General features: G+C 40.5%; 1 protein-coding gene across 1 annotated transcript in view; it reads right to left on the bottom strand.

Annotated features, from left to right (window-relative positions):
• Window positions 1-12,788, bottom strand: part of ext1b (exostosin glycosyltransferase 1b) — a 313,407-nt gene that overhangs the window by 36,895 nt on the left and 263,724 nt on the right. The window contains exons 5-6 of the mRNA XM_034161301.1: window positions 11,451-11,583; window positions 3,211-3,329 (exon numbers count right to left, since the gene is read on the bottom strand). Coding sequence (XP_034017192.1) covers window positions 3,211-3,329; window positions 11,451-11,583 — 252 coding nt within the window. The remainder of the gene's footprint in view (window positions 1-3,210; window positions 3,330-11,450; window positions 11,584-12,788) is intronic.

The following is a 12,788-nucleotide window of genomic DNA, read 5'->3' as shown; positions in this document are numbered from 1 at the left end:
TGGAAGAATTTTAACATACAGGGTGGGGTCAATAAAATGTTACCACTTTTTGATCGTACACAAGTTTTTGAAATGAGAACTTATTTGAAAATTTTATTTATAGACTTGTTAACAGAAGCATCAAATTAACATTTGATACCAAAGGTTTCCCACTTTGTCACTTGTTTTCCACACAGTTCAATAAATGATGACATGTTCAATCCACACTCCTCTTCTTTGCATTACAAAGTGGTAACATTTTATTGGCCCTCCCTGTATTAACCGATCAAATAATAGCATATTACACAAAACATGTGAATCAAGTAAATCAAATCAAATAAATTAGATTTTGTAATATTCTTATGACAAACAATGAGTAATATCAATGACAGCTTCCCATTTTGGTGAATTGTTCCTTATTCCCCGTTTTCTTTTTTCATTTTACTGAGACTTCCTGAGCAGCATTTCTGGAAACACAATTCCTCCGACAGCTTGTTTGGATTTTTGGGTAAAAAAGGAAAAAAAAAACTTGTTTAGATGACAACAACCCTGACGGGCCGCGTGACAAAGTCACAGAGTCCGAGACTTCAGCAGCCAGGCCAGTCTCCAAATGGCTTCCCATGAGTCTTTGCATAGCTGCCGCTGCTGCTGTATGTTTCCAAATAATTAACAACTTGGCCTCGGAGACTTTCAATTATTCAGATGTCCTGGAAACATTTCTGCTGTGTCACTGAATTTCATGGTTCTGGGTGTTCTTGCGGTGGAGATTTTATATATATATATATATATATATATATATATATATATATATACACTCAACAAAAATATAAACGCAACACTTTTGATTTTGCTCCCATTTTGTATGAGATGAACTCAAAGATCTAAAACTTTTTCCACATACACAATATCACCATTTCCCTCAAATATTGTTCACAAACCAGTCAAAATCTGTGGTAGTGAGCACTTCTCCTTTGCTGAGATAATCCATCCCACCTCACAGGTGTGTCATATCAAGATGCTGATTAGACACCATGATTAGTGCACAGGTGTGCCTTAGACTGCCCACAATAAAAGGCCACTCTAAAAGGTGCAGTTTTATCACACAGCACAATGCCACAGATGTCGCAAGATCTGAGGGAGCGTGCAATTGGCATGCTGACAGCAGGAATGTCAACCAGAGCTGTTGCTCGTGTATTGAATGTTCATGTCTCTACCATAAGCCGTCTCCAAAGTCATTTCAGAGAATTTGGCAGTACATCCAACCAGCCTCACAACCGCAGACCACGTGTAACCACACCAGCCCAGGACCTCCACATCCAGTATGTTCACCTCCAAGATCGTCTGAGACCAGCCACTCGGACAGCTGCTGAAACAATCGGTTTGCATAACCAAAGAATTTCTGCACAAACTGTCAGAAACCGTCTCAGGGAAGCTCATCTGCATGCTCGTCGTCCTCATCGGGGTCCCGACCTGACTCCAGTTCGTCGTCGTAACCGACTTGAGTGGGCAAATGCTCACATTCGCTGGCGTTTGGCACGTTGGAGAGGTGTTCTCTTCACGGATGATGCGAAGGAGATGTGTTGCACTGCATGAGGCAAATGGTGGTCACACCAGATACTGACTGGTATCCCCCCCCAATAAAACAAAACTGCACCTTTCAGAGTGGCCTTTTATTGTGGGCAGTCTAAGGCACACCTGTGCACTAATCATGGTGTCTAATCAGCATCCTGATATGGCACACCTGTGAGGTGGGATGGATTATCTCAGCAAAGGAGAAGTGCTCACTACCACAGATTTTGACTGGTTTGTGAACAATATTTGAGGGAAATGGTGATATTGTGTATGTGGAAAAAGTTTTAGATCTTTGAGTTCATCTCATACAAAATGGGAGCAAAACCAAAAGTGTTGCGTTTATATTTTTGTTGAGTATATATATATATATATGAGACTCCATGTAATGTTTCCTAAGAAATTAATAAAAATGCCTTAAATTCCTGGATGTGCCCCTTATTTTAAGTCCTCAAACAACATATAAATAAGAATCTGTGTTGGTGCGGCAGCGCTTCTGACAGACCCCAAAACAGTCTTCTTACGAAACGTATAAACATAAAACATACTTGCAAAGATGAAAAGAAGAAGAAAACGTGATTCTGGCTTTTTGGCACACACACAATTTTCCGTGAATCTGCTCTTCACGGGCTTCTTTTCCTGTTTGACCAGAAACACAGATGGCCCGTCTGTTGGCTCAGCATCCCTTGCAGAGAGCTCATGGTGGGATTCTGTACGTGTGCGCGTGCGTATGTGTGTGTGCACCTTATTGCAGGAAAATGGAGACGAACAAACTGGAAGCACGCATGCAGACGGGTGCAAAGACGCAGCAGGGTGTCCACCATGTCAGATTGAAAAGCTTTCTTTCCTGCATCCACTTTCGTCTCCTCCTCCCTGTGTTCTTTTATTCTCTCCTTTCCAGTCATTTATTTATATCCCCTTTTCATTTGCTTGCAGCACAGAGAGTCAGCGCGGGAGAAAAACACTCTGACTGTGTACTGGGCTCTCCGCTTTTCATGCACAGCCCACAGAATGCCAAAGCATCCCCATAAAGCAACAACAAAACAAGAAGGTGGAGTTTATTCACCTGACCTCCCATCGCGTCACACTGCAACTTGGAACGTTTGGATGAATGTGCATGTTTTGTTTGTTTGTAAATGCATTCACACCAAAACACAAGCGCGTGCGTGTACAGTGCACATGCACCCACACCCTGCAAACTGCATGCACGTTCGGGCAAACCGCCCACGCCAACACAAATTCATACTGCATATTTCAACGCTTAAACAATTACACACCGGCTAATACACAATCACAGCACCGTGCGTTCACGCAGGAGCACGCTAAGCCCACACAAAACACAAACCCGTTGCCAAACACACGCACGCACGCACGCAGGCCCATCAGGGACCAAATTCCATTTCATTTCCTGCGCTGCTAAGGAGCAAGCAGGGGAATCAATACACGCCATCTCCAGCTGCGCTGAAGGCGGTTTCGCTGCCATGGAGACAGATGTAGTGCTGCTACAAACCACCACTCTAATTCAATCCGCTAGCGTTAATGCACACACAGGGATGGAAGACGTGCACTGTTGTTTCACTGGTCGCACAATGCGATCACAGTGTGGCCACATGAGCTGAGCGGAGGATCGCGAAGTGGTTAGATGTTTGTTTGTTTGTTTACCTGTGCACAGTACTGGGATTTGGCCACAGCCACCAGGAGCTTGAGTATGGGCTGGGACTGGGACACCAGTGGCGAGACAGCGTGGATGACCGCTGTGAACTTTGGGTACGGTTTGATACCTGAAACACAACAGACACGCTCATTATTTCAAATTCAACAAATCCTGAAGGGAGAAGAAGAGAGAACAGCGGCTGGGCGACAGCACGACGACTGTCAGCCATCAATGCAGCGTGAGACGCTTTGAAGAAGACAAAGCCGGATGATAACTGAAGGGTCAAACCTCGCATCTATTTTCAGAGAAAAGTGTCTCTTGAAATGCATCTGTCAGTGCTTTGAGAGAAAAAAAAAAAAACCTAGATCAGGGATGCACATTTTCCAAACAGGTCTTAAAATATTCAGCAACTTTAATGTGTTTTGAAAACAGAGAGTCTCCTTCATTTTGCAAAGCCGTCGGCTGTGTCTGCAAGCCAATGAGCGGAGCGGTAACTGCTGATGTGACTTTAAATCAGTCTGACTTGATGGTGGAGGAGAGTAATCGAGGCTGAAAATGAGCAGGAAATAAGATATCGAGCAAGACGGCTCATAGAGGACGTTCAACTTTTCCTAATTTAAATCTAATCTAACCCAAACCAACAAAGCATGGCAGAGAGGAGGTAGGCAACGCCAGAGGAGTCTCCTTTCTGTCATTGAACTACTTTTTGGATGAAAAATGCACAGTGGATTAAAATGGGTAAACAACACTCATTCATTAATAATAATAATAATAATAATAATAATAATACAGTAGTTGGCAGTGTTTTTAAGCACCTGCATGTGAAACAATAACATTCAGTGGCGGCTCTACAGAGCAGTCAGGGGAGATCTGTGCCCAAGACAAGGCAGTTGTAAATGTGTTGTCTCACAAAACAGCAAATAAAAAATAAATAGATAAATAATAATAAAATAAAATAAATACAAATCAAAATACTCAAACTGGATACCACCCCCTGTCCAGGGCTTCCAGGGCTGTTCTACTGCAGAGATTTCCAATGTGTGGGCGGCAGTGGTATTGCAGGTAGGCTGTGAGGTCATTTAATTAAATAAACAAATAAATAAGAAGATCTTTGATTTTCAATTTTGTTATGGAGATTAAAATTACAATTCCATTTGATAGCATAATGATTATAGTTTTTATTTTCCTATAGTATGCTAGCAGAGTTACTTTAGATAGATACCAATACACTCATACACTCATAGCTTCTGTTTCTATAATAAAATACCAGATTTATAGCTTAGCCTACTAACTATATTTAATTTTACTACTAGTCTACATACTAAATTACCTATACTACAATCTTCTCCTGTGATGTCTTATCTTTCTTATGTCTTATTATTTATTATATTATATATACTTTTTCTTGAGCCACTTAGGTGGGTAGGGAGAGTTCCCATGGGATAAAAAAGCTTTTCCACCTACCATCCCTGGTTCTCAAGACCAGGCACCTAAGTCGCTCCACTCTACTCTTTTCTACTCTCCTATTTTACTCTCCCTTTTAGATATTTAGATATACCTTTATATACTAGCATAGTTCCACCTTACAATTGGAATATCATATATAAAATATACCTTATTGAATTTTCATGAATAGGAACAAATTTCCAAGAATTACAACAAACGCTGCTTCGGCTGTAAATTTTTAACCAGATGGATCACGATCAAATAAGTTTCAAGCCGTACTGACTCTGATTACCCAGTTTAAAGATGCTCGAACATAATTGAAGCTGTTGAGACTACGAACACCTGGAAGTTGCCACGCACTAGCACCAATTTTGCAAATTGGGGGAAATTTTTGTTAGAACATTTTACCCCAATTTCAAATCTGTTACCCATGATGGCCGTAACTATTACTAGTACCATCAAGCTTGTTCAAGACTGACAAAGACAGCTCGAGACGTTACTATGGTTCTTCAAAACATGCCCAGATTTCCTATTCAGGATTCAACTGGAAGGAACGGCGCTCTGTGGAACAGTCCCTTTACAAAGATTTCAGTTTTTGGAATGTATAATTAGCTGTAATTGGCCCAATCACATCTTCCCTGTGGATATTTTGCATCAAGTTCAACACTGGGAACTCTAACACATGCATTTGTGTACAAAGCATATTCATACTGATAACTGCTCACCTTTGATACAAAAGAACAGAAATGTGCAATGGTAAAAAAGGAAATGCTACCATGTTAGGTAGCCTGTTCACTCAATTAAATTTTTGAAAATACTGCTCTACCACAGTAATCTACTTTCCAAAACACATCATTATAGGTTTTAGCCAGTTTTAAACAAAGACTGGATAGCACAAATACTTTGCAATTTACATAACTGTAAATGTGTTATTCAATTAACTAACTTGCAAGCTAAGTAGCCTAGCTACTCGAAACAATGGCTAGCCAAGCTAGCTATCTTAATTAGACAGGATGTAGTTGGATTAATGGCAGATTTGTAGATTTTATATGTGCACAAATAAATGTACTCAGCAGGTAACGATTAATTAGGTGCTATGCTAGTTGATGTTTTTTCCAAATGACATTCGATACTTGTGTATGGTGATTAGCGTCACACTGACCTCACGATACTTGCAGGGCCTGAAAGAACTTACTTTGTTACCAAGACCCACCCCTTCCTTTAGACTGCAAAAATAAAATCCATACTGCTGATCTCGTGAGACGGCTCATGCATCCCCGGGCTCAGCAGGATAAACACAGATGTTAAAGCAGTATTTTTTACCAACAGACAGGTGCTGTCTCTATAAGTCTTCAGTCTCGCCTCATTAATGACAGTTTGCCAAGTCTGACATTTAAAACAGCCGGAAAATGACAAATTTATTGTGCTTTGAATATTAATGCCCCAAAATCAGTTAATAAAACAACATTTGTGTGGAAAACATCTGGTTCCCTCCTGCACTTCCAAGGTGAAATGGGCTGGAACCGCCAGTGATCACATCCTATATTAGTCCATTAAAAATGTCACCAACAGCTCCAGAACTTAATCCTGTCAATCCATCAATTTGCCTGTGGGTTTCAAAGGAACATTTTCTTAAAAAAATAGAAAACAAAAATATTTTGCCAAAAATGAAACCTATTATTCAATGTCAGACATTAAAAATATAAATTATTGGGTAGCCAAATTTGCAACAGTTCTTAAACTCACCACGTGCACATGGTTCAATCAGGAAAAATAACCAAATGTAAGCATAAAATTAAGGCACAAGAAGTGAATATGATAAATTATTATGAAAATATTATCAATTAAAATATCAAATATTTTCTCAAGTAATCATTTCGTTGTTAGATTCATAAAATGTCACAAAATGGCAAACTACATTGATCAGTTTGTCCTAAATCCCAGAAGACATCCTCAAATGTCTCGTTTTGTCCACAATCCAAAGATACACAATCTATTCTGAGAAGAGGAAAGAAACCAGAAATCTTTCACAGAAAGAAGAGAAAGAGAAAATTCATGATTAATCGATTATCAAAATAGTTGGCGATTCATTTAATAACTGATTAATGATCAATTCATTCCTGTAGTTCTACTTAAAATAGTGATGTTTCATCACAACCATGTTATTCTAAATGTCATATTGAAAGTGATTTAATTAATATTTTTAAATATTTAAATGTTGCCCCCGTGACCTGAACCCGGAAAAGCGGTTAAAGATGAGATGAGATGATAAATCCGGAACCCAGACTGAGCAAAAATAAAAATAATATTGGTCACACTTATACAGATGCCATCTTTTTAAAATTCAACTTAAATTTTTTTTTTATTCTCTTATACTCAATCAATCAATCAATCAATTTTTTTTTTTTTTTTTTATATAGCGCCAAATCACAAACAGTTGCCCCAAGGCGCTTTATATTGTAAGGCAAGGCCATACAATAATTATGTAAAACCCCAACGGTCAAAACGACCCCCTGTGAGCAAGCACTTGGCTACAGTGGGAAGGAAAAACTCCCTTTTAACAGGAAGAAACCTCCAGCAGAACCAGGCTCAGGGAGGGGCAGTCTTCTGCTGGGACTGGTTGGGGCTGAGGGAGAGAACCAGGAAAAAGACATGCTGTGGAGGGGAGCAGAGATCGATCACTAATGATTAAATGCAGAGTGGTGCATACAGAGCAAAAAGAGAAAGAAACAGTGCATCATGGGAACCCCCCAGCAGTCTACGTCTATAGCAGCATAACTAAGGGATGGTTCAGGGTCACCTGATCCAGCCCTAACTATAAGCTTTAGCAAAAAGGAAAGTTTTAAGCCTAATCTTAAAAGTAGAGAGGGTGTCCGTCTCCCTGATCTGAATTGGGAGCTGGTTCCACAGGAGAGGAGCCTGAAAGCTGAAGGCTCTGCCTCCCATTCTACTCTTACAAACCCTAGGAACTACAAGTAAGCCTGCAGTCTGAGAGCGAAGCGCTCTATTGGGGTGATATGGTACTACAAGGTCCCTAAGATAAGATGGGACCTGATTATTCAAAACCTTATAAGTAAGAAGAAGAATTTTAAATTCTATTCTAGAATTAACAGGAAGCCAATGAAGAGAGGCCAATATGGGTGAGATATGCTCTGTCCTTCTAGTCCCCGTCAGTACTCTAGCTGCAGCATTTTGAATTAACTGAAGGCTTTTTAGGGAACTTTTAGGACAACCTGATAATAATGAATTACAATAGTCCAGCCTAGAGGAAATAAATGCATGAATTAGTTTTTCAGCATCACTCTGAGACAAGACCTTTCTAATTTTAGAGATATTGCGTAAATGCAAAAAAGCAGTCCTACATATTTGTTTAATATGCGCTGTGAATGACATATCCTGATCAAAAATGACTCCAAGATTTCTCACAGTATTACTAGAGGTCAGGGTAATGCCATCCAGAGTAAGGATCTGGTTAGACACCATGTTTCTAAGATTTGTGGGGCCAAGTACAATAACTTCAGTTTTATCTGAGTTTAAAAGCAGGAAATTAGAGGTCATCCATGTCTTTATGTCTGTAAGACAATCCTGCAGTTTAGCTAATTGGTGTGTGTCCTCTGGCTTCATGGATAGATAAAGCTGGGTATCATCTGCGTAACAATGAAAATTTAAGCAATACCGTCTAATAATACTGCCTAAGGGAAGCATGTATAAAGTGAATAAAATTGGTCCTAGCACAGAACCTTGTGGAACTCCATAATTAACTTTAGTCTGTGAAGAAGATTCCCCATTTACATGAACAAATTGTAATCTATTAGACAAATATGATTCAAACCACCGCAGCGCAGTGCCTTTAATACCTATGGCATGCTCTAATCTCTGTAATAAAATTTTATGGTCAACAGTATCAAAAGCAGCACTGAGGTCTAACAGAACAAGCACAGAGATGAGTCTACTGTCCGAGGCCATAAGAAGATCATTTGCAACCTTCACTAATGCTGTTTCTGTACTATGATGAATTCTAAAACCTGACTGAAACTCTTCAAATAGACCATTCCTCTGTAGATGATCAGTTAGCTGTTTTACAACTACCCTTTCAAGAATTTTTGAGAGAAAAGGAAGGTTGGAGATTGGCCTATAATTAGCTAAGATAACTCGTAATTTAACTCTTTTACTGAAAAAAGACATTTTGACTTATGCCTGGTTCACATGACAGGATTTTAAAATTATCTGTTGGTTTCCGAAACCTGAGAGACCACACACGTGAAGATAAAAAAGTACAGTGTGTGGTGTTCAGCCACACAGTAAGGACAACAACACCACACACGAACAGATTTCACACATGAACATTCCCAGCTCAGACAAGAAATCTCGCGAAATCTCTCGAGACTAAACGTGACTTCAGAGTAAACAAACGGAGATACTTTGTAGACTATTTAAAACCGAGGGGAAAAAAAAACAATACAAAAAGAAAAAGAAAAGGCGTTCTTTAAAGGAGTGGAGACAGCGCGACCACTGGACTTGCTGTTACTCAGAACAGTTGTTTTGATTTTATTTTCCGCTCCGTGCATCCATCACCTCGCTTTCTGATTGGGTGCATGTCACATTCAGCAGGCTGCGTGTTCGTTTTGGTCAGAGGACACCACATACGCTGCAATATTGGGCCAAAAAAATCCAACATGTTGAATATCCCCGTTCTGCGATCGGAGCGCCCCTAACGTCCTTCCGACAGGAATATCTGATAAGATTATCTTTAGCGACATCACAACTGTTTGGGTGTCCTTAAGATTGTTGGAAGGGGAAGATCGGGTCTGATATCGGCCTAATTATCCTGCCGTGTGAACCCGGCCTTAGACCTAATTTTAATGATTATGCTGTTTAGTGAAATATGGGCTCACAGTGAGTGAAAAAAACAAGAGAGCTCTGAGAGCACAATAGCCCCACTGGCAAATGCTACATTGGGACAAGTGCTTGCCACATTCTGATAACATTTCAAGGACTTGTAGCAATTTTCATGAAATTTGTCCTAAATATGTAAGGAGGTGATTTCAGAATGCAGGCACCAACTCATGAAACTGGCAGTGTCTAGGTTTGTTAATCAAGGGCCAAAACTCTGCTAAAATGTGTCAATCTTGTACAATATTACACTATGCCTATTACCAACCTATAAAAAGAACTCATACCAAGTTTCACAAAATTCCTCCTAAAGTGTGAGAAGAGTTGATTTCAGAATGCAGACAACCACTAATGAACCTGGCAGTGTCTAGGTTTGTTAATCAAGGTCCATAACTCACCAAAATGTGTCAGTCTTGTACTGACAGTATTACAAAATGCGCATTATCAATCTACAACAAGGATTTATACCAAATTACATGAAATTCCATGTAAAAGTTTATTACGTCCACCAAGTACCTAATAAAATCATCGGCATTTATAAATTTGTCTTTCTGTCTGACTGTTAGTAGGATTACGTCAAAACTACTGAACAGATTTTAATTAAATTTTCACCACAGATAGATATTAGGCTATAGAAGAACCCATTAAATTTTGGAGGTGATCCAGATCTGGATTCTGGATCAAGATTTCCCTTTATATATGCTTTGAAGGATTACTTCAAAACTACTTCATGGATTCTCATCAAATTTGCACGAGAGATAGATTTTAGATCATGGAAGACTCTATTAAATTTTGGAGGTGATATGGATCCGAATCCAGATTCTGGATCAAGATTTCCCTTTATATACGCTTTGAAGGATTACGTTAAAACTACTTCACGGGTTCTCACCAAATTTGCGGAAGACGCCACTGAATTTTGGAAGTGATCTGGATCCGGATTGGCGGATGTCAGAAAACTCTGATTGCTCTTGTTTCAACATACAAGAACTCATGAAACTGACAGAGTGTTGATTTTTAATCAAGGGCAATAACTCTGGTAAAATGGGCCCAACTTGAACGATATGATAATATGCGTATTACCAACCTATAACAAGGACTTGCACCATGTTTCACAAAATTCCTCTTGTTAGCTAAATGCTAACAACAAAATAAACAGGTTTAGGGCTGCTGCCATTATTTGAGGCCCCAATGATTCCGCTGTGCGTCTGGTTCATATCACGACTGCGAGTATCCGAGAACTCACTTCGTTTGATTTCACTCATCATCCACCTTGAACTTTTGGCTCTCTGACAAACAAATAAATTTAGCGGTGTGGTAATCTGTGCCTGTCGCCGTGCCTGTCCATTATGATCTCAGCTCTCTACCTCAGGCATGCATCAGCTGATTTTGAGCATATTTACTCTCGCCATCTGTGCGCGTATGAGTGTGTGTCTGTTTCCCGCAGCCTGGCAGCGGCGGACGATGATAGAGTGAAGAAGCGATGGATGGAGAAGCTCCCGGGGTCACAAATATGTGGCGGGGAAAACTCGCCATTGCTGAACCGTAACAGGAAGAATTGCTCTCATTGCAGCGGCGGCAGCGGTAGCAGTGCTGACTCAAAACCAATGATGGACGGGCTGTTGTGTCAGCAGGACTAATGCAAACATCCGTCAAAGGCTCATTCCTCCGCTCCACTTTGCTGCCAGACGCAGCCACAGTAGTGGATCAGAGGTGACGGCCATATTTCTGCTGCCGAGACAAAAACATGTGACAGAATATTTGGCTGTGGAATGATGGATGAGTAGCAAATCTTTGGAGAAACTTTTAACACTAATCTTTATTGATTGGTTCATTGGGGCTCTTTGCAGTTTTTTAACAGCTGCTTGTGCAGCTGTGTCTGTTTGTGTGTGTGTGTATGTGTACTACTGACCTAGTGTGGCGTAGTAGAAAGGGAAGTCTCCTAGGTATCCAGAGTACTGTGGCAGAGCAAAGAGTCCCCCAGGGTGGCTGTTCCACATCAAGCTGCTCCTGGAGCCGTGCTGCAGCACGCGGTCTTGGATGATCTGCACACAGATAAATTATAAATCATTGTTAGCAGCAATAACGCCAAAGACCCGCAATCTGCAGCATTCAGTTCATTATTATTTGCCAGCATTATCGATCGTGGTATGTTCTCCTGATATAGTGCAGTCCAAATCAATCAATCAATCAATCAATTTTTTTTTTATATAGCGCCAAATCACAACAAACAGTTGCCCCAAGGCGCTTTATATTGTAAGGCAAGGCCATACAATAATGATGTAAAACCCCAACGGTCAAAACGACCCCCTGTGAGCAAGCACTTGGCTACAGTGGGAAGGAAAAACTCCCTTTTAACAGGAAGAAACCTCCAGCAGAACCAGGCTCAGGGAGGGGCAGTCTTCTGCTGGGACTGGTTGGGGCTGAGGGAGAGAACCAGGAAAAAGACATGCTGTGGAGGGGAGCAGAGATCGATCACTAATGATTAAATGCAGAGTGGTGCATACAGAGCAAAAAGAGAAAGAAACAGTGCATCATGGGAACCCCCCAGCAGTCTACGTCTATAGCAGCATAACTAAGGGATGGTTCAGGGTCACCTGATCCAGCCCTAACTATAAGCTTTAGCAAAAAGCAAAGTTTTAAGCCTAATCTTAAAAGTAGAGAGGGTGTCTGTCTCCCTGATCTGAATTGGGAGCTGGTTCCACAGGAGAGGAGCCTGAAAGCTGAAGGCTCTGCCTCCCATTCTACTCTTACAAACCCTAGGAACTACAAGTAAGCCTGCAGTCTGAGAGCGAAGCGCTCTATTGGGGTGATATGGTACTACGAGGTCCCTAAGATAAGATGGGACCTGATTATTCAAAACCTTATAAGTAAGAAGAAGAATTTTAAATTCTATTCTAGAATTAACAGGAAGCCAATGAAGAGAGGCCAATATGGGTGAGATATGCTCTCTCCTTCTAGTCCCCGTCAGCACTCTAGCTGCAGCATTTTGAATTAACTGAAGGCTTTTTAGGGAACTTTTAGGACAACCTGATAATAATGAATTACAATAGTCCAGCCTAGAGGAAATAAATGCATGAATTAGTTTTTCAGCATCACTCTGAGACAAGACCTTTCTGATTTTAGAGATATTGCGTAAATGCAAAAAAGCAGTCCTACATATTTGTTTAATATGCGCTTTGAATGACATATCCTGATCAAAAATGACTCCAAGATTTCTCACAGTATTACTAGAGGTCAGGGTAATGCC

This window comes from Thalassophryne amazonica, chromosome 20 (genome assembly GCF_902500255.1).
Source record: "Thalassophryne amazonica chromosome 20, fThaAma1.1, whole genome shotgun sequence".
NCBI classification, from domain to species: Eukaryota; Metazoa; Chordata; class Actinopteri; order Batrachoidiformes; family Batrachoididae; genus Thalassophryne; species Thalassophryne amazonica.
The sequence above is the reverse complement of the archived record's forward strand: the minus strand, read 5'-3'. Positions and strand labels throughout refer to the sequence as shown.